We start from the raw sequence: 22894 nt of genomic DNA, 5'->3' as shown, positions 1-22894 counted from the left end.
TCAGCTCAGGAGCAGCTCATGACTCGATCCTTGTAGGTCATGTGCCCAGGTCAGGAACATTGAAGGGGATAAAGTGGCATCCCATAGTGATATCTTATGAAACAAAAATATGCTTACTAAAATAAGGGGCACCTGTCGAATATGGACTCTTGGCAACAATATTCTATTCTCTATGCATTCTCAGTTTTAAATGACTGGCTCCTTATTTATGACTCTCCCACCAGTGGAAACACCTCAACATCTAACTAGTCAAGTCCCCTTTGTATGTTTAAATAAGGTCATCTCCTCATTCTTTTAAACTCCAAGGAATCCAAAGTCAAACTGTCTAGCCTCTCTTAAGAGGATAATTACCTTAATAGACTGCCTCAATGCTACAATATCTATTTTTAGGTAAGGGGACCAAAACTATATGCTGTACTCCATGTGTGGCTTCACCAATACCATACAACTGTAACTGTTGTTCTGTCATTGACTCTTGTTTGTTCAACTCAAGGCCATGAGTTCTGGAATTCCTTCACTCAACCTCTTTCCCCTGCTTCTTTTTCAGCTCTGCCTTAAAACCTACATCTTTACCAACTTGCCTAATTTACCACCTGATGTGGTTTTGTGTCGATTTCTGAATGATAACGCTTCGGGGAAGTGTTTTGGGATATTTCACTATTTTAAAGACACAAAATAGATGCAATTTCTTTATAGTCTTGCCAGGATCCATTACATTTCAGCTTGTATTCATATTTTCTTGTTCCACTATTGCATTTTAATTGGGAGTTCTGGCTGATCCTTTATATACCTGAGCATTATCAGTTTTAAGAACATGATCACATTACTCCACAGTTTTCTGCTTTCCAGTGGATTTTGTTTATCTGCACTTTCTAAATATCAGGCTGAGTGCACGAGTGGGGCAGCTTCTAAAATATTCAGAGCCAGCTTTCAGTCATAGGATAACCACATGTTTCATAAGATGCCATTTGTCCAGACCTAATGTAGACTATGTATTCCTTTTTGGTGGGGAAAAAATAATTTTTATTCTGTAAAGAACTGTTAAAAGCACTTAATGCAGTCAAGAGTTCAAAGCAGATGCACAAATCTTTGTATCATTCACCTCCTAAGGAAGCTAGTCAGTATCTCTTTGAAGAACTATCTAATTCCTGCTGTTTCCTGCGTCATGCAGAGTTTTTTTTGGGTGCATATCCATTTCTGTGTGCTGAAGGCAATTGTCTGTTTAGCTGAAGGTGAGGTGCATTGAAATCTTCTGGGAACTGAATCGCTGACTGAGTTCACACATTTATAGTCAGCCAGTTTAAATGAGCTCTACCTATTAAGTTGTTGTATATCGAGAATCAAGGCCTTGGGCATATAAGTATTACTGTTTTGAAATTCTAAATGAAATGCTGCAGATAATCAAAAGGAATTTATTGGCCAGATACATACAGAACCATACTGCTGTGATACTAAATGGCTTTCAAATCAATTATTTCAGCAGCAATTGTCGATTTAATGAGATAATTATCCAAACATTTCCCAAAAGAGAGAACTTTTTTTTTCCACATAACTCTGTTTTGATGGCAGATCTTCCTCCAATGGTTTGTGTAAACGCTTTCTCATCAGCACTCCACTTATGACTAAAGCAACACAATTGATAAAAAAAACACACAAGCCACTCATTTATTTTGCCCTCTCCCCTTCTAAGTACCTTTACTCATGGCTAGAGAATTATTTATCTATTTGCAGCAATAAAGATAAAAGAAGTTGCTCATTGTGATGTTCATCCAGCTGGTTCCATGTAAAGATACAACAAATTGCATTTATACAGTGCCTTCAATATATAAAAGCATCTCAACATGAGAGGGTTTAAAAAGAATGAAATCAGAGCCATATAAGGATATTGGGACAAATGACCAAAAGCTTGGCTGAAGAGGTACTGTACATTTGAAGAAGGATCTAGAATGTAAGAAATGAGAGTAGGCATAGACCTCACTGCCCCTGAAACTCACTCAGCCATTCAGTAAAATCAGCTCTATTTTCTGATCTAGGCCTGGTCACATTCATGCCTTTTTTCCAGAACCCTTAGCACCCCAAAGCTCCCCTAGGAGGAAACAGAAGCAACTTAACAGGAACTTGTATAGTCTTTCCCTTCATGGGCTATTTCTTAGCTTGAGAGGATTTGCTTCCACTACAGTTCTGTGGGTTCTGAGGTAACAAATCAGTCCTGTAAAGGATTTGCCAATTCAGTCTTGGATAGAGATGGTGGAGCTTGACCAACCTGATGTGTTTAGATTGTACTAAGTTCCTCTGCTGCTGAGCTGGGCCTCCATGTGCTCCTGTTGCAGAGACTTAAATTTCACTCTGCCATCTGAATGCTTCTCCACCAATTTAATTACTCTTGTATCAGGGATTCCTATTTGAATTGTCGGAGATTGTGCATATTTTTAAGGATGCTTTGAGAAGGTCCTTGAAGCATTTTCTCTGTCCTCCTGGAAATCTATTGATATGACAGAGCTCATATTTGAGTGCTTGTTTTGGGAATCTGATGGCAGGTCTGTGGATGTTGTGAGACACCCACTGAGATGGATGAATGTGATCAGGACCTTGAATTTGAGGACATTGGCTTGGGAAAGGATATTGACATTGATTTCCCCATCCTGCTTGTGTACTTGGAAAAAGTAGCGTCTGTGAAGTTACTGTAAGTTGCCTGTGTCTCTGCTCATTGGTGGACAGGAATCACTGCTGCTGATGGACTGTGAGCTTGGTGCTGGGTTTGAAATTTTGGTTTGCCTTAGAAGTGGCTACAAAGACATGAGAAGTAATTCAACATGCCCATATTCATGTTATGCATTGTGATTATTTGGGGGGGGGCGGTGGGGTGGGCACAGGTGATGGGGAGGTTGGGATGTTACTGTGCAGCAAGGACAGATTGGTGAAGAACCTTTTGTTTTCAGATATTTAGAGTAAAATCCACCCCCTTGTATGCTTTGGTGAAGAAATCGACAATGATTTGGAGCTCAGCCTCTGAGCGTGCACGTGCAAGAGATTCATCATTGTTCTGTAATTCTGACCAAGGTTGGAGTGGTCTTGGTTTTAGATTGGGAGGCATCAGAAATTTCCCACTTGTCCTGTTGACTAACTCCACTCCAGCAGGGAGCTTTTTTGTAGCTAAGGAGAAGTATTGCCATGAGGACGGTTGAGAAGGAGATTAATCCAATGACGTGGCCTTGCTTAAGCCCACTGTGTACCAGGATAGGGTCTGTGATGGATCTGTTGGTGAGGATCACACTTTGCATGTCATTGTGGTGCACGCAGAGAATGACGATGAAATCTTGGGAGTAGCTGCATTTTGAGAATGATCTCCCCTAATCCCTCTTGACGGGTTGTAAGTGTTTTTTGAGATTAGCAAAAAAAGCCAAATTTAATGGATAATGTTGCTGTTAACTTTTTTGTTTTGGATCTTGACAGAATCTGTATTTCTGCTTTGGGAGAAGTTCTTCTGCTATTTGGAGGATGATTTTGTAAAAGGCTTCTATGATAAGATACAGGAACAGAATTGGGCCATTTGGCCCATCGTCTGCTCCGCCATTCAATCATGGCTATTTTTTTTCAATCCCGTTCTCCTGTCTTCTCCCTGTAACCCTTAACCCATTTACCAATCAAGAACCTATCAATCTCTGCCTTAAATACACCCAGTGACCTGCCCTCCACAGCTGTCTGTGGCAAGGAATTCCACAGATTCATCACCCTCTGGTTGAAGAAATTCCTCCTCATCTCAATTTTAAAGGGACGTCCCTTTATTCTGAGGCTGTGTGAAGTGAGGATAAACCTGTGGTAGCCCAGGAATGTGTTAGAATGGCCAAGTCTAGATGTATAAAAGGCACAGATAAGGGATCCAGCAGCTGGTGAGCTGAGAAATTGGGAGAGGTTATGGAGATGGGAGTAACTAAACTTGGTGTCAGTGCAGTTATTTGGAGTGTACCTCATTTTGGGTTACATGTGACACCCAGTTTGGCAGCCATCTGATTCCTACTAATGGAAACATCCTCTCCATGTCCACTCCATCCAGGCCTTTCAGTAGTTGGTAGGTTTCAATGAGATTCCCCCCTCATCCTTCTGAACTCCATTGAGTATCGGCCCAGAGCCATCAAACACCTCTCTTGTGTCAGGGATTCCTTTTTGAACTGTCGAAGATTGTGCAATTTTTAAGTATGCTTAAGGGGCAAAGCATCTCTGTGGTGGATAGCAGAAAAATTCCTCTGAATATATTGCAATCAGACATCTATGTTTTTGAAAATGTCATCATTGAGGCATCATATAATGACTTGTATGATTCTTTGAATCTAATGAAACATCCCTGAGCACTAATATATTTTAGGAAAAGCCTTACAAAATTTGACTGTACCACAGTGGGGAGATCAGGTCAGGAGAGGTGGAAATATTTTGTGAGAAAATTCTCGAGTTTGGGATTGGCAGCCAAAAGCCTGATTGGCCAAAGGATAATTTAAAATTGAGAGAACAAAAGAGGTCCGACGGAACAAGGAGATTTACAGATTGCATATGGAAGATGTTGCTGGGAAAATGGGAGAGTTGACTCCATGGAAGATCTTGAACACGTGGATGAGGATTTTACATCAGGAGATCTTCAGCATGGGAGGGGAGCAGTTTAAGTTGGTGAGTGGAAATGTAGTTCCAGAACCGAAGAGTTAAAGCATTTGAAGGCACGGACATCATTGATAACCAAGACAGTCAAAATTGAAAGTGTACAAATATTCTTATTGGGTTGCAGGGCAAAAAGATATTAAAATGGGGAGGGCACAGTAAGGAAGGGATTTGATCGCAAGGATAAAAATTGACAATGGAAACTATGTGATCCACAAGCATGGAGATGATGAGTGAATGGGAAAGGAGCAAATTTGAACAAGTAGAGTTGAGATTTGAATGCCCTGTGTGAAGTGAGGATAAACCTGTGGTAGCCCAGGAATGTGTTAGAATGGCCAAGTCTAGATGTATAAAAGGCACAGATAAGGGATCCAGCAGCTGGTGAGCTGAGAAATTGGGAGAGGTTATGGAGGTGGGAGTAACTAAACTTGGTGTCAGTGCAGTTATTTGGAGTGTACCTCATTTTGGGTTACATGTGACACCCAGTTTGGCAGCCATCTGATTCCACTTCAAACAGTTATGAGAAGTGAAATGGAAATGGTGGCTAATTTATGATAAGGCCACAGACAGTGGCTTCATCCTTCTCTATATTCTAGCAGAAACTTCAGCTCATCTGGTACTATATGCCAGAAAAGCAGTCTGACAATTTAAGTGGAGTAAAGGGGTCAGGAAGGCTGGACTAGTGTGGATATGAGAGCAGCTGATGTGTTTACAAATGGTATTCCTGCAGGGCAGCAAATAATGAGAAGCAGTGGGGCCAAGAGTAGTTCTTTGGGATCATCCCATTTAACAATGTGCAAGAGAGAAGAAAGGCCACCGCAGGTGAGTCTCTGACTGTGGTTGGGTAAATAAACAGGGCAGTAGCCAAGTGAGATTTCGCTCAGCAGTGTGATGCTGGCAGGGAATAATGTGTCTAACTGTGTCAAAGACCACAGATCGAGAAGGGTGATGAAGGCTACACAGTCACATCGTGCCAAAACAACACTGATTAAAATCACTTATGGCAGGATTGGAGGGATCTGAGTAAGACATTCTAGAAAGGATGCAACACTTTTTAAAAGGGCATGGAGTGTAGCTGCAATTTGCAAAGACTGAAGGGTCAAGTAGTGTTTTAATTTTGAGAAGAAAGAACCAATATCATCTAATGCAGAGGCTAGGAAAGGAAGATAGGTGGTCAGAAGTTTAGAGGAGATGAGATTGAGGGTGCAGGTCAGACTTAGGGATACGGTGAGCTCTAAAAGGCATGAACAGAGGTTGGAGAAAATGTAAAGATTTGAGTTCAGGGCTGAAGCTGAGGGAAACCGTAGAAAGTTGACTGGTGGACTCAGAAAAGTGAGGACAGTGAAGTGGCAGAGACTGTATATTGGTTGAACTCGGTCTTCATAACAGAGAAGACCATGAGGTGCTTATACTTGTTCAAGTTGAGGATGAATGAGCAGGGGTGAAGCATTTAAATAAACATTTGCAATAGAGAAAAAGAAGCCAATCCTGTTTTAAGGTTGATCCAGGCAGTTTCGACAAACGAGCAGATTCTGATAGTATATTTTGTGTGGTTCAGACCTTTCTGGTGGCTGGTGGTTAAATCTGTTCTGCTCTATGTCTGCCCTGGTCTGTATCCCTTAGTTTTAAGGGATTGGATGAGAAGGTTATTAGAGGGAAATGACTGGAGCACTTTGGCAGTTTTAGTGAAGTGGTTTGGAATGCTATAGAAATAGAATTGTTTTATGGCAAGGGCCCAGTGGTCCTTTTTTAAATAAATTCTTCAGGACCTTTTCAACATGCAGACTCATGTACATTGCACAGATCCTAGCCTAGATATAATCTGAGATTGGAATACACAGATTATTTTATGAATTAGAAATTCTATCCAATCAGTTACTTCTTTGTAACTATATTAACTGCTGTGTAAGATCTCTGAGCTAGCTTAATTTATATTTACGAAAATATTACAAGGAAATCTGACATCCATGGCTTTGATGTTCTTACTGACAAAATTTGTGATTATTCTCAGAATTCACCAGTAGATCAACTGAATTGCTGCCATTGTAGTTGCGGATATTTTCCCAGGATGCCAGTAATTTCACTGCTGGTCCATCTCACCAGTCCTCACAGAATGGCAGACAATCCAGCTAATAATCACAACTAGATGAATTAATGAGTACGAGCATAGGGATACTGTCAGTATGTGACTGAAAAAAGACATCAGAGCAGATGACAACGTAAAGCTAACTTTTAGCTTGGCTTCCCAGTGTAAGTAGTGCAGTGCAATGTCATGAACTAGCCAGTTATTGCTTGATCACTATTTTTTTGGAAGCTGCCATGTGGTGATGGCCCAGGAACCCTCAGAATTATATGCAAACTATGATATGGTCCAAAACCAAGGTCACCCTCACCTCAGTAGTTGAGTAGCAGTCTGCAGACCATGCTTATGTTTGTGTATGCTCAGAGGTCAAGCTCCAAGTAATTTTTGACTCCTTCACTGAAGTATACAAGACGACGCACCATACACCCAACATCTGTAAGACAGAGGTCATCTTCTGGATTGCACCTGCTATACAAAACTGCCTTCTGACAATGAAGGTTCCCAGCAAAACCCGGGAAAATGTGGACTACTTCCCAGATCTCTCGCTAAGAAGATGGACATCAATGATAAAATTCACTATCACCTACAATGTGCCAGTACTGACTTTAGTCAACAGGTGAAAAAGGGTGTTTGAAGATCAAAACCTCAGGCAATTCATCAAGATATTGCCTGGGATAGAGCATATCATTTATGAGGAGAGAATAGATAGGGTGGGTTTGTTTTCCTTGGAGTGGAAAATGATGAGGGGGATCTGATCAAGGTGTACAAAATCATGCAGGGCATAGACAGGGTAGATTTGTAAAAAAAACTTTTCCCCATTTTTTTGTTCTGATGCTTTCAATTTTGCAGTTAATCAAAATGCTCCAAGTCCTGAGATTGCTTATATATTACTTACATATTTAGATAGAATTGGTATTATTAAAGCACTAAATATATTCAGAAAATACATTTTGGATGAAATATTTGGTCTATTTTTTGTGAAATGCTCAGTGTGATATTTCTTTGTGACCTGATGCCGGAAGTGTGGCGACACTTGCGGGCTGCCCCCAGAACACACTACGCAAAAGATGCATTTCACTGTGTTTGGATGTACATGTGACTAATAAAGATCTTATCTTTACATTTGTTGTTGGTGTGGCTTTTTCAGAAGAATTTGTTTGAAAAGCAAAGTGCTTAACTATGGTTCAAGAAATAAAGTTTTTGGATAGTTATTGGTAGTAGTGATGCCTTGATTTTGTAGTTAATACTAAATATACTAGATATATATGGTAACGTAGGTACAGTATAAGGATCCTGCTTTGTTTTATTAAAGAAATAAAAACTATATTGTTATTTTCTTCGTAACGTTGCCTCTGCAAAGCCAAGCTTTTGTTTGCTCTCTTTTTTTGGAGATTATGGATGAACTGAGTTCTTCTATCACAGCTCAGAGATCTGAGTAATGAGCAAACAGAAGACCTCTGCAAAAGCATTAACAAATTAATGTGTGGTGAAAGCTGCTAATGGATGAGGCAGTTTGCCCGTATTTTCTAATTTCCAGCCTCTGGCCCCCTTTATGGCATGCATTAACTTTCTTTAAATGCTTCTAATGCTTTTTCTTGCTGAGTGCAATGTTAGGACAATTCAATAACAACTTATTCTGAACTTCTATAGCCTGATCTCCATGGTGTAGAATAAACCTCCTGTTAGCCTGTTGCGATCCTATTTCTAAAAATAGAAATTACTGTAGGCCATGCATTTAATTACCTCAGCATCAGTGATTACAGCAACTGACTCCGTTTCAACACGGGTTTGCTTATCCTTTGACAGTCTTTATAAAGATTGAATGAAACAACAAGAAGTCTGATAACTTGTAGCAGTACCTGTTTGTTTCAAATGGGTCAGCATGAGTTGTATCTATTCACGGTGTATTGAATTGACAAAATATGTTGAAAATTAATTTACTGCATTATTTTATGAAAACTAAGTTAGATATTTGTTAGGGTGATTGAACCTTCTGGCTTGACTAAGTTGCAGCTACTCCTGCTTAATGGTAGGTTAACAGATATTGGGCTAATTTTATAAATTAATCCTCTTTGCCTCCATTTTCTAATGGGTAGTGTAGGAGCACTGGCTCTAGTTATCTCATCTGTGAGATTATAGCCTAATTGCACCCAGACAAGATAACTTGTCAGTAATCCACCAGGTATCCTAGTAACATCTGGTGTCTCACATTTTGTTTTATATTACATTAAGTAGCTATCCAACGTGGACAGCATGAATCTCTTAGTTAAAGGAATGCCATTTATCTGTGTGACAGTTGGATATTTTGATCATCAAGGATCCTAGTTAGGACTACTGTCTAAATGAAAAAAATATCCTTATAATCCAAAATTGATGTCTGAGTGCTTAATGCAATCATGACCCTTAGCTTGGCATTGATATCACTGAAATTTCGCATTGTTATTTCATAACACACCACTTTTCCTGTCTTTTTCTCAGAATCTTTTAATCTTGGATTACTTTTCTGCTTTTCTCATGCTTTGTGCAACATCCAGCAGGCAGGAACAATTTCAATTTGTTGGTTTTATATTAAAAAGGCAGCTTAACATTTATCAATTCTTTCTGGATACTGAATCCACAAATTTAACAAATGTGGATCAGTGGCCTTCATAGTCATGCATGGTACCATGATCTTCATTCCTGATACATGGACAGGGGAAGACATCAAGTTTGCAAATTAAATGGTAATTTACTTACCATCTCCATGCTCCCCCCTTTCAATTTAAATCTTCTGAGATGATTTTGCACAGATTAAAGTGCCAAAGGTAAACAAAGATTTTCAGTTAGATTGCCTTCATGCTGCAGTGCTTACATGATTTACCAGTAGTGACTGATGTCTCATCAAAGAGTGCACCAGTCTAAATTTACGGACACACTAGCAACTTTTCAATGCAGCTCTCTAATCAGTTGCATTGCTGCTTAAATCTGAGGGAAACAAAATGGTTGTGTTCTGAAATCTGGGTGATTTTAACTCTTCAAACTTGAAAAACTGGATGGGTATACTCCAAGATCTTCTGGGTGTATGCTTGCTTTCCAGTATCCCACCTCAGTTCATTTGTTGCATATTTTAATTGGGATTGGTTGGTGAACATTTATGACAAGGTTATCAACAATTTGTTAAATATTTGTTTTGTTTGTGACTATATAATTATAGTCTCATGATGTGTTTTGCTATGTGCAAATATTGCAGTGCATAATATGCAACAGGGTTTAAGAAAAGTCATTTAGTAGTAGGATGACCTCAGCAGCTAACCCACCAGCTTGCTGGTTTGAGTGCTAATTTAACTACATGGATTTGCAGGTCAAGTGACATTATTATCTGCAACCTGAATATGAAGTACTCCTGCCTGCTGATGTATTTTTAAAACACCTTTGTATTTTCTTTGATTTTTCATACACTCACTTTACTTTCCTAACTTCCCTTTTAATTTCACACTACATTTTACTCTCCCATTTTACACTTTTACATTTTACTCCCACTACATTTTACACTTTACATCTATACTCTCCCAGTATGGTTTACTTGCTGTATTAATTTCAAAGTCTGTCATATTAAGCATTCCCTTTTAGCCTTAACTCTTTGCATTGCGCCGTACAAGGAGCTTTGTTCTTAGAATTCCACCTTTTTAATTCATGGCAATATGTTTACCCTAAGCCCTTTACTTACTTTCTTGAATGTCTTTCATTGTTCTGAGATGGCTTTACCTTCAAGGAGTTGTTTGCAGTCAAGTTTTGCTAACTCGCTCTCAGTTTAGTGAGATTGTCCTTGCTCTAGTTTAGAAGCTTTGCTCCTATTATTTTTGTCCTTTTCCATTACAGTACTAAAATTAACTAAATTAGATTAGTAAATTTATTTGAAAGCTTTGATTTCATCGCTATCCCCTTGGCAAGAATATTGGATACTTAAGATGCCAAAATCTTGTATTTGCAACTTAATCATGGTTTTCCCAAAATCATTCAAACCAGTGGTCTTTTAACAGTCTTTTATTTAGGGGACAGCCCCATTTTTGCAGTGTCTAGTTGTGTTGAGAATTTGTACTGAGAGTTAATTCAATATTTCCTGCGTGATCTGCAGGCCCCCGGCAAGGGGAATCTAGTTAGAATGTTCCTGTCAATGTTATCTCAACCTGCATTTAATTTAACCTGAAACTGACACATCTCCACCTACTCCTAGACCTTTGAGTGAAACATGCAGGATGTGTGCATGGGAGCTTCTACAAATATCAAAAATTGTTGCCGGCTTCCCTTGTGTAGGTCATCACTGGTGGTACACATTGTTGCTGCCGGGTGACTGCAACACCACCCAGTAATATAAAAAAGGATTATATTCTTTTGTACCAGTGATCAGCAAAAGAATCCCTTTCATACATGTCTGAGAGGTTTCCAGGGAGCCACAACAATATGTTTATTCCAAAATGTTCTGCAACTCCACTTCCCACCTTCCATCACTAACTTGTACACTTGAGCCTCTGAGGAATGAATAGTTGCTAAGGGAGCAGGAATCCTCTGTATAGGTGTGGTCACTGACTTCCTTGTGCAAACCCATTGTACAGTCTGATTGGTTAGAATGTTAGTCAAGGGCCTTTTTAAAACTCATGGTACAGTTCCTGTGGGATATGTTCATTTTGAGTGAAACGTTGATATATGGAGATCATCCTTTATTTTCCTGACTTTCTCTGCTTTCATGAAATGTAAATTAAAATGTAAAACTTCGGGAAGGTGGTGGCTAGCGCAAATACTGAATGTTAATTCTCAGAAGATTTAAGATGTGGAATTTTCAGTTGATATATAACAACAAAACTCACAGCTTCTGGTCAATGAATTTATTTTTTTACTGATAATTGAGGTAGTGTCTATGACAATTGCATTGTTGGATTAACAAGCTATTTGACATTCACGCCACTGGAAAAGAGTTAAGATTTCATTTTGGCGGGAACATTATGACTGATGTTTTTCCATTGGCATGAATTGCATTTAAATTATGAGCATTTTTGTGATTTTGTTAAAGTCCACCAATTTCAAACTTTAACTCCCATTCCATGAGAGAACCAAACTTGTCAGAATAGCAGTATAAGTGGGATGTGCAGAAAAGTGGGCAAGAATGGGAAGACTTCACAAATTAAGAATCTACCAGTAGGTAGACAGGCAAACCCGAGAGTAAAGCCCATCCAACAAGGATTCCCACCCCTAGAACCAGCCTAAACCTTCACTGCTGAAGTTCTTGTGCACCCATACTTAGTTACCATCAGCTGCTGTCCAGAAAATAATAAGGCAGTTAAGGCAGTTAAGCCCTGGTTCTTTAATTCACAGTTAAAACTCGGAGGTTATAAAATGCTTAGTGGAAATCTAGTCAGGGTAGAAATTCCTCTTCTATCAGTTGGCTAAATATGCAATTATAGTAACAAAAGCATGTTGAGCTTCATTCTAGAATTCTGTTGAAATCAATAAACCTGATTTTTGGAGATGCAGTATGATATGTATATGCTTTTAGGTCATGCATCTTGTGCATGTGTCTGAAAACAAGAAGTAGGTGTCAATCCTTAATTTGTATTGAATTATTTTGGAACAATGATGAGCTAGAGCACAGATATATAATGATGGGATTGAGGTGGAAAATTGAAGAAGTACGCAACGTGTATGAACTGAATTGTGGCTTTCAGCAAAGATATCGTCCAATTGGTGTCTGTTTGCCCTACAGCAGACTTGGATGCACAGGTTATTCCCAGAAATAGAGATTGGGGAGTCCAAGAAAACAACTCCAATTTTAAGAAAACATCCATTATGGTACCAACTAAAGTGGCAGCTGTTCTGACACACAATGAGCTATAAAGGTAGACATGGCACCATTTTGATTTATTGAGCATTTGCACTGTGTGAATTGAATTCTTCATATGAGAAAGAAAGTACACACAGTGAAAGATATGACAAATATTTTATGCTATCGGGCACTTCCCATATTATTCTCTGTCTTACTCACCATTCCTCTTTCTAAATCATCCAACTATTTTCTGTTACCATTAAGACTTTCATTACTTAATGGTACTGAACAAGCAAAAGAAAAGTACATGTGTAAATGTAAAAGACAAAAGAAACTTGGCATACGCTGAGTGAGCAGAGCCAAATTGTGTTTCAAACCTAATTTAAAAATTACAATCAATTTGTCAGAATTCATTATGCAGTTAAAATATCTGTCACATGCTTAATGCTCTTACACTCATCAGTCAAAACATATTTTATTGATTAGCTTCTGTATTCCTACATGGTAGAGTTAAAAGTAATTCCTTGGACCTGTAGCTTGTTTCTGTGTGAAGTATTTGATGATTGAACAGGATGTTAAATGGGGAATAAAAGAAAGCCTCGAAGTGATTACAAAGCAACAATGCCATTAAGGGTCTCAGAAGATGCTATAAACCCACAAAATAAAATAACAGCTTTGAATTCATGCCCATGTTTCCATTACTTTCATAATGCACCACCAGATCATTCATGGCATGCCACACAATGGTGGAGGATGTGCTGGTGGATTCCAACAATCAGTCAACTGGCCAGTGGACTGCGTGGTCCAGTTGCCTGAGTTCTCCTGGGTTGGCAGGAATATTTCAAGTACTTTGATGTGGAAAAAGTAATTTTCCCCGATTGTACATTTAAATTATTTTGGAAATAATATCAAATATTTATACTGCTCCACCATTTTAAAAATCATGCTAACACCCCACTGTTCAGAATTAATCTCATCAACTTCCACAGATGAGCTGACCCTTGTCCACTGCCGCTTGCGGTCAACATGATGACCTTATTGGGAAGTGGCATGGTGGAGTGAATGTTTTTTGGGATTGTGTTAAAAGATGTGGGGTGAGGAATTCCAGGGCACCAGGGCCCGTGTTATTCTTTAGGAGGTGAGGCAGCATTCCTCAGTCTGGGCACAATAACCAATACTTTATGGCACAAGAGTTTAGTTAGCTATTAAAATAACCATAGACAATCCTCTGTATGTTATAGGACTTAGAATTGAATAGTTTAATGATTTTTCTCTCTGTTTGAAGTGGCTGTCCAACAGAGAGCACTCTGGAGATGACATTAGAGGGAGAATGGATTGGAATACTTCACAACTGTTTCATTTGAATTTTTGAATGATATTAAAATCTCCCATGTGGCCTTTTAAAAATGGTGGAGCATTATAAATACTTGATATTATTTTCAAAAAAATTGAAATGTATCTTTGGGGAAAATTACTTTTCCACAACAAAATAAGGCAGAAGCTATTTACAACCCAAAACTATGCCAGATCTTCTGAGTGAAGGTAAATTCTGTTGAAGCCTAGTAACACTCCAGCTCTTAGATTCCTGTTTGTACACTCACAGTACATAACGGGTGAGTTAGAATGACAAATATAAGGCAAATTCATAAGCTCACAAGAAATCTAAGCAGGCGTAGGACATACAGCTTTTTGGGCCGGTTCTGCTATTCCTTTGCTAACCTGAACCTTAGCTTCAACTTCAAGTTCCCTGTCCAATCCCCATTGTACTGGACTCCATTGTAGTTCAAAGATTTATCTCAAACTTGAATATGTTGCATAAATCACCATCAACGCTCCTCTGCTAAAGAGAATTCCAAAAAATCTCAAAGCTCAGAAGTAAATTCTTCCTCATTTCCATCTTAAATGGCTCAATTGCCAGGTCCTTACCCCAATACAAGGTCTCAGTACTAGGTTCTTGCACAAGGGGAAATATTCTCAAAACATCTAGCCTGGTAAGCCTTCAAAATGTTACTATTAAATTTACTGAAAGAATTGTTCGTATCTTAACACCTTCAATAAAATGTCTGCTTGAATGAATGGGTCAATTTTAAAGGTTAGCTTTGACTGAATATTTTGCACAAATTATACTTGGAGTAAATAAGACGTAGAAATAAATTTGTTAGACAATTCAAGATTTAGAAGTGAATAAACATGCGATGCTTCCCTGAGCCTGACCAGTTTTCTGAAATGAAAAATGCTTGTACATTCTATGCATTATGGCCACCTTGCACATAGTTCTCATTTATTATAGGATGGAACAATTAGCCTGCATTTGTATTTGAATATCCATCAATTACAGTGTTTCTCAAGTCAAAAAATCATCTAACAATTTCCTCAGATTCTACAATAGTTAAAAATAGTCAACTAATGATTTGTATGCTGTGATTCCACTACAAGAGGTGGTTTGGCTTCTTAGGTAGTTTTACAGGACAGCTCGCAAGCTAAATATACCAATTTGACTCGGGACTATTCCACAGATCTGCAATATGGCTTTTGTTCACCCTGGTTAGAGCTTCCAGCTACATGTGCTTTTGGTGTATGAACTTTAAAAAAAATATTTCCTAATTTTAGGATTGATCAGGTTTTAAAACAAACTATAACATGGGTTCTGCTTAGAAATTAAATTGGTAACGGAGGAGAGTAGCGGGGAAACTAAAATGATCACCATGACTTGCATCATAATACTTGGTAATATTAAACAGGTAAACATTTCCTCTGCTTCCAGTGTAGTGGTTTTCACTTATATGATACTTACTTCCTTTCCTGACCCTTTACTTCTACTGTTGTAGTTCTACTGTATTCCAGTTTCTAGCTCGTTCATCTATTTCTATGCACTCTTCCTTAGACTTACTTCTCACCTTCTGCCACCCCCTTGCTAATATCCTAAGCTGTCCAACCCATTGCTCCTCACTACAATAATCCCCTGCTGAAAGCTGTTCCTATCTCAGAATGACACTAAATTAAACATTACAATCATCCCCAAAAACAAGGCTATCCAATGGACTATTGGGTATATGAAAATGTAATGGAAGAATGATGTCACTTTCACTCTGTTAAAATGATGGGTGACCTCTGCATTTTAATGGTATAACAGCTATAGTTTTCTTTGGACGCAGTATTACCTCATGAAGGGTTATGGTGCACTGGAAGCAAAAAATGAGGATCACGATGTTGGAATCATGTAAAAGTGCAACCAATTTCTTTAAAAGTGATTTTAAAGGAATGCAAAGCAAAAGTTCAGCCAGATAGTTAAAGAATAAGCTGGAAAGCTTTATTTTAATTCTCTCAAGGGATGTGGGTGTTGTTGGCAAGGCCAACATTTAATGCACTTGCAATTTTTTATGGCTTGGATGCAGTCTGTAAAAAAAAAAAAGTGGTGCTTTCGACTCTTCAATTAATCTCAAAAATGGTCTGCCAGAAAAACTTGCTTTTAAACAAATTCTGTCTCCTTTGAATGATAAACACCTGTTTGAAGGTCCTATCCACGAAGATGACTCGCACAAAGTTGATGCCTTACATCCTGTTTCCTCCCACCCTCTATCTTCATGTCAAAAGTGCTCTTGACTGATATGCTACACGATGGGAGATCAACTTGTTTCTTTAAAAAAAAATGTTCAATTTCCATCACATTTTCTATAAAGGTTAATTTAACCCCTTCCCACTCCCTAACTCTAACAGAAAATGGGGATGGTGGAGGAGCACCTAAATGAACAAGTCCTCCCAAGCCCAATACACCTTCAGCACTATAATTCTTGTTGTCATAGACCACTACAAATTATCTTCTTTCAGCCCTGTCTTTTTGATCTTTATTTCATTTTCAGAATTTTCCCTTTAGTTTCATAAACACCTATTCCACGTGTGTTGCATAGTTAACTGTAGCAGTTAAGAATCCTATCTGTGCCCCCTTGTGTAACCCATTGGTGCTTGTCTACTTCCTCTTTTCACCTCTTGAATTCCCTCAGTATTGGGCTTCCATTGAGATGGCTATGGTGGGTGATTCTGAATTGCTCTGGTCTTGGTGGTTTGGCTGCAGACTGCAGAATCTTGCATGGAAAGGAGGCAGTCTGATCAAGTTGGCAGGGTGGCACAGTAAAGGACATTGACGGAGTGATGGTGAGCAGCCATTTCGAGAGAGGATGGTAGGTATCTATGGCAGAGAGCTAAGGCTTCTCTCTTGAGGTTGTGACTTTGTAAACTTGCTGCTCTGTGTTAGACAGACTGCAGAATGAATGGGATGTTCTGGAGGAACCACAAGGCCTGCGCAACAGCTACCTGAGCTTCTGGGTCAACATTGTTAGATGTCAAGGAACCTGCGGTACAGGCTCCCTTATGGTGGCTGCTGTGTTTATGGAGTTTGCCATTTGCTCCGTATTGAACAGAGTGTATTTTGTCCAAACGTCCATTCTAAATTGCAGCTATGCTTCTTGTGCTGTGAGCTCATTTTGACAATGGAAATGATATTTTCTGATGCGATGCCTGACAACTTGTTCAATAGCTCTCAAATCATTGTCTGTGTCTTCTGAAACACAACTAGTGAACAATCTTGCCCTACAGCAAACTGGTATCTATGGAATCTATCCCTTTTTTTGGTCTTGAACACCTGGAGTTGGGGACCCCTCTTCTAACCTGTGCTCTGAAGTACTCCGAGTCCTGTTATCTGCCCTCGCTGGGAGCATGGGATTATTGGGTTTACCACTATGCTCACTGTGTATTGATTGGGCCAGGTGTTTGTCACTTTGCCTCATTGCCATTTCTTATTGAAAGAAGAACCATGTAAAAATAATTTTAAAATAAGCTGAAAGATGTTTCAAAAACATTGCACTACAAGATGGAGAAATTGTGTTTATGACATTATCACATCCTTGATGGACTGATGTCTTTTTGGCAGTTTCCTAAAGCCCATGGTTTATGTGAAGTTTTTAAAACACTTTCCTAAAGTGGCAAGAGACCATCAGTACATTTTTCACTGGTTCTTTGAACATATATGTATCTAAGTATCAGTGACTTGGGTATTTATTGAAATGGCTCTGTATCAATTGGGAATATCCAGATTGGTTTCCTGCGGCATTTAATGTGTGGCAAACATTGTGACTTTTTTAAGTTTTACTGGCTGTGGAAGGAAATTAGTTAGGATCAAAAGTGAAGTGTGAGCAGTAACTGGGTTTGATGATATATATGATGTTGAAGGTATGATATCATCTTGAGAGGATTTAAAATGTGGATGTTTACTATGTTTCTACATACAATGATCAGAACAATTTCTAGCCCCCTGTGTCCTTTTTATTCCCCTTGTATGATGATGATAAATCATAATAAATATGGCAAATGTAAGAAAAATGGCCTATAGAGTTGTAAAATAATTTTACTATGCAGCAAAAAGAATTCCTGAAATAAAACAGGATTCATGTAATTCTGAAATATTTCATGATTAGCAGGTTCTGAAATGTACTAAAATTAAACTGCTGCAGGTCTTTCTCTGTTTGGACTTAAAGTCGAGTTTATTGTCCTATGCAGAAGTACATGTATCGTAAGATTTCAGAGTGCTTTACTTTGTGAGGCAGCAAAGGTTAAATATTGTTTGCACAGCATTATTGTATTTTTCTTCTACAACATTTGGCACTTGATAAGTAAAGTATGATTTTCACCAGCAGTAACATACTGTGAACTCTTGTGACAGTAAACTATTATTGCAGTATCTGGCTCCATTATGTTCTCTATAATACTGTCATATAGTTCCAGCAAGAAAGGTATCCATTCACACAGTAGGGAAGTTACAGACACCAGTTTTAGGTTTGTGATCTCTATTCACTCAATCAACATGTTTAGGGCCCCAGATAAAATACTAAAGGTACAAAAAGACCCACAATCAATAGGAATTAAGTGGTTAAAGGATACTAATAGAGAACATAATAACATGAACATACGTCCAGGACTGATGGATTCCATTGGGGTAGAAAAAGAAATAGGTGAAGAAATTGCAGATTTATTCGTCTTACTTTTACAAAGCTCTTTCAATTCAGGACCTGTACTTTTGGATCAATGAAGTGTAAGTGTTGCTTCATTATTCAAGAGAGGGAGGGAAAGTTGTTAAATGCAGGTCTTTCAGTTCGACATCAAAAATGAAGATTCTGCCTCTTCAGTCTGAATGGGTTTTAAAAGTTTCACTATCTTTGTAGTTATTTATTCCTCCCATTTGTCTTTTCTAGATAAACAAGCAACAGCTCCAAACAGTCAAAGATCGTTTCCAGGCTTTCCTGAATGGAGAGACGCAAATTGTGGCAGATGAAGCTTTTATCAATGCTGTGCAAAGCTATTTTGAGGTAACTTTTTTTTCCTTGCAATATTTAAAATGTGAGAGTATTGTTATTGTTGAATGTTATCAGTTTTCCTGAAAATATGATTATCTTCATTCAGGTTTAAATTATTTTCCATTCAGTTATAAAAGAATTACTGTTATGATCATCTACCTTTCTGGTGGATAATCACAACAGTAACAGTGTTCTTTGTGTTTTGGCAGATTCCTACTATTGGGGTTCTCAGTTCAGAAATTTCTCATGATGATACAAGAAACAAAAGCAGGAATAGGCCATTTGGCCCCTTGCACCTGCTGTACCATTCATTAGTATCATTGGTTTATATTTTATCTCAGCTCCATTTTCCTAACTAATGTTGATTCCCTTAATATCCAAAAATCACTCAATTTTTGAAGATGCAAATGTTGATAATTTAATGAAGAAAGTTGGAATCTCAGTGTGGAGTTGAATAGAGTGCTAGGGTTGGAGACATTCTGGTTCAGCTCAAGATGGTGATTGAGGCAAGGAAGGCATTGCATGTGATAGCAAGAAAACTGATTTTGGGGCAGTGTTGAAGACATCAACTTTGGTCTTGCCAATGGAGAACAAGACTGTAGATGCTAGAATCTGAAGCAAAAAAAACAAAGCACTAGAGGAACTCACCGAGTCAGGCGCCCGAAATGTCGACTGGAGTCCAGGTAAAGGGTCTTGACCCAAAACGTCGACAGTCTGTTTCCCTCTCCAGATGCTGCCTGACCTGCTGAGTTCCTCCAGCAGTTTGTTTTTCCATCTAGCTGGAACAATTTGAAGTTGAATTACCCTTTTAAGCTTTTTTTTTCTCAGCACAACTCTTTCCTGAGAACACAAATTAAAAATAAAGAAGGTATTCTGAAACAATTTCTTAACTTTGAATTGAAAGACACCTTCCTTCCATATTAATGTTAGTGTGAGAAGTTTCACATGCCTCAGCAATAAAAGTAAAAATATTAGAAATAGAAGCCATTTGTCCCATTGTGCCTTCTCCACTATTCGTTAAGATGCCCGATATTTTTTTTATCTCAGCATCACTTATCAACACAAACCTCATATCTTAATAAACACAATAGAAGGTTTTATCTTTTGATTTCCTTAATTTCTAAAATCTGTGGATTTCTGTCTTCAATATACGCAGTGACTTGGTAGAGAATTCCAAAGTTTCACTATCCTCTGAGTAAAAGAAGTTTTTAGCTCAGTGCTGAGTGGCCAACCCCTTATTTTAAATCTGATCCCCTAGTTATGGACACCCCTGCTAAGAAAAACATATTTCCTGCATCTCTGTCAAACCCTCTCATATTGTCAGTTTCAATGACATTGTTCTAAACACTGGAGAAAATAGGCCCAGTATAAACTAGGAGAAGCTTGGTGGTGCAGGTGAGTAGACAGAATGGTAGACGTTGCACTCCTGGTAATGCTGAACTTCTACTTGCTCCAGATGAATGGACTGGAGGTTGTCAATACATTTTTGAATGTTGCTGTTTCATTTTCAGCAGTCATGGGGTAAGATCTGGTGATATTAGACATTGCCAAAGAGATTTGGAGAGGGTCTTTGAATCATTTCCTCTGTCCATCTGGTAATCTCTTGCTGTGACAAAGCTAGGAGTAGAGTGTCTGTTTCACGAGTCAATTGTTGAGTGTGCAAACAACATGGCTTGCCCATCAGAGGTGACTGAGTGCAGCTAGGGCTTCAGTGCTGAAGACGTTGGCATTGATAGGATATTAACATTGGTTTGCTGATCCAGCCTTTTGGACTTGGAGGATTTTGCAGGCACAACAAAAGTGCTATCTCTCCATTGCTTTGATAGTTCATGATGTAGAAGAGAATAGGAGGGCAAGGATCACTGCTGTCTGTAAACTTTATGCCCAAGTTTGAGGTCCAAGTTTGAGGTGCGCTTTTCCACAGACAGCCAAAGGCTGAGGTAGCAAAACTGATCTTTATCATTGATGTTTGACTTCATTAAGAGGTGGCACCCAAGATGTGGGAAACTGTCCACCTTTCCAGGGTCCCACTGTGAACCTTTCTTGTCAGAACGTGGTGTTGTACATCATTGAGAGGTTGTTTGAGGACCTTTGTTAGGTATTGTGTATAAGGCCCATTCTCTTGATTGCCTGGGTGAATGAGTTGTCAATCACTGGAAGCTTGACTTCCAAATGTGTGTATTGGAAAGATCTTTCGTTGAGAAACAGGACCTAGATCAAGGGTTTGACAGCTATCAGGCCAAGTGTAAGGACACAGGATCTGGATTTTTAAGAGCATGAGGGAGCTAGAAATTAGAGCTGCAGAAGCCTCAATGGAGTGAGCATGTGGTTGTGGAGGAAGGTGGAAGTGGGGCACTATTGTCGGTAGTCTGGTAGATGTTAGCTGAAGAGTGAAAAGAGAACATGAGAGCCACTCTAACTGGGTTCATGCTTTGAGCAAGGTTGATGTCACATTTCCTTACATTGCAGAGGTAACTAGACCTCAGTGTTTTGCTAGACATGAAGCATCCTAGGGCCTAGATATATTCAAGTTGTTCATCATTCCAACCCTGTACTCTTGGTCCCTTTACTTGCACTTCATTCCCCTCAGCGTTCAGCTGCTTGGTGAGAAGCCCTCTCTCTGAGTTCATTAATACATTCTCCTTCTATGTCGGGCCTCTCAATGCCAGTTTCAGTTGCCAATCCTATATCTTTGCTTTATGTGAGAATTATGTGAGAATCCCAGTTTTGCTTCAGGGCCATTGGTTTCTGTTGACAGTTGGTTGCTTCTGAAGGAGTTTGCACTGACGTCATCATTGCAGAGAGATAGGGATTTTGAGCCAGTTACCTGAAGGTAGCAGGGAAATAAATGGGGGAAAGGGGTTGATGGGATTGCTCCAAAAGCTGGCATAGATTCAGTAGTTCAGATGTCATGAGGTTTATCAGTGTTAAAGTTATTTAAAGGAGTGAAGGGATTACTTGTATCCAGCTTCCTGCATTTTGGTTCCTCCCCACCTGCCATCCTGAGGGTTCTGAGACCCTGGTTCAAATTTTCATGGGTGCTGACTATCCGTCAATAGCTTTCCAAATTACTACTTCTCATCTGTGGGCCCATTTTGCTTCAGCAGGCATTACACCTTGGAATTATCCTATCCACGAGCTGAAGCTGAACTTCTAGCTTTCTTACACCTTGATATAAAACATCCTGGCTAAAAGCTGTCATTGCATTTGGATTCAGTAGAAAATGCCACTATTCAATGAAAGCCAGTAATTGCAACAGCTGGTACTTAATGACTGTACTTTTCTGTTTATTGATAATAGTAATTTAGAAATCAAACTAAATATATGAACAGTAATATGTTCTTTGTCTGTCAGATTGAGGTAAATGGTTAGAATATAGAGTGAATTATACTAACTATTACAATTGGAACAACAGTTGTACTGTTCAGAAGTGATTTGAAATTTAACAGGGAACAATTTCAGGGGCTGTCTGTGGGGTCAAATTCACAAGCATATGATTTATGCATATCCACTTTGCTAATCTGCAGGAATTAGTGGTTGATGTAATCACTTCCTGGTCTATTCATGTGTGGTCTCCCTGGCTTTTATTTGTGAACAGCTGCCATATTCTGAAATACAAATGGAATATGCTGGATGTACTAAGTTGGTTGGGTAACATCTGTGGAGAGTGATGTTGTTGGGTTGATGTCAGGTTAGAAATGATGAGAGGAAGTCTTGACTCTTTCTCTCTCCACAGATGCTGCCTGATCTGCTGAGTATTTTCTGTTTGTACTTTGTATTCAGTGATTTCCATACCACTGGTGTAAAGCTCACCAACCTATAATTTCTTGGTTTGTCCTTATGAACCTTCTTAAACAAAGGAACAATATTGGTTATTCTCCAGCCCTCTGGAACCTCAGCTATGGCTAAAGAGGATGCAAAGATATCTGTCAAGGCCCCAGCAGCCTCCTCTTTTGCCTCTCTCAATAACCTAGGATAGATCCCATCAGGCCCTGGGGACTTGTGCACCTTAATGTTCTT

At 38.9% G+C, this 22894-nt stretch overlaps 1 protein-coding gene across 4 annotated transcripts in view; it reads left to right on the top strand.

Moving 5' to 3' along the window:
• Positions 1-22894, top strand: part of cadpsa (Ca2+-dependent activator protein for secretion a) — a 337975-nt gene that overhangs the window by 22052 nt on the left and 293029 nt on the right. For all 4 annotated transcript variants that reach the window (XM_052017899.1, XM_052017896.1, XM_052017897.1 and 1 more), the window contains exon 2: positions 18773-18886. In XM_052017899.1, the coding sequence (XP_051873859.1) occupies positions 18773-18886 (114 nt within the window). The remainder of the gene's footprint in view (positions 1-18772; positions 18887-22894) is intronic.

Source organism: Pristis pectinata, chromosome 6, assembly GCF_009764475.1.
Source record: "Pristis pectinata isolate sPriPec2 chromosome 6, sPriPec2.1.pri, whole genome shotgun sequence".
Taxonomy (NCBI): domain Eukaryota; kingdom Metazoa; phylum Chordata; class Chondrichthyes; order Rhinopristiformes; family Pristidae; genus Pristis; species Pristis pectinata.
This window is presented reverse-complemented; position numbering and strand designations above follow the sequence as displayed.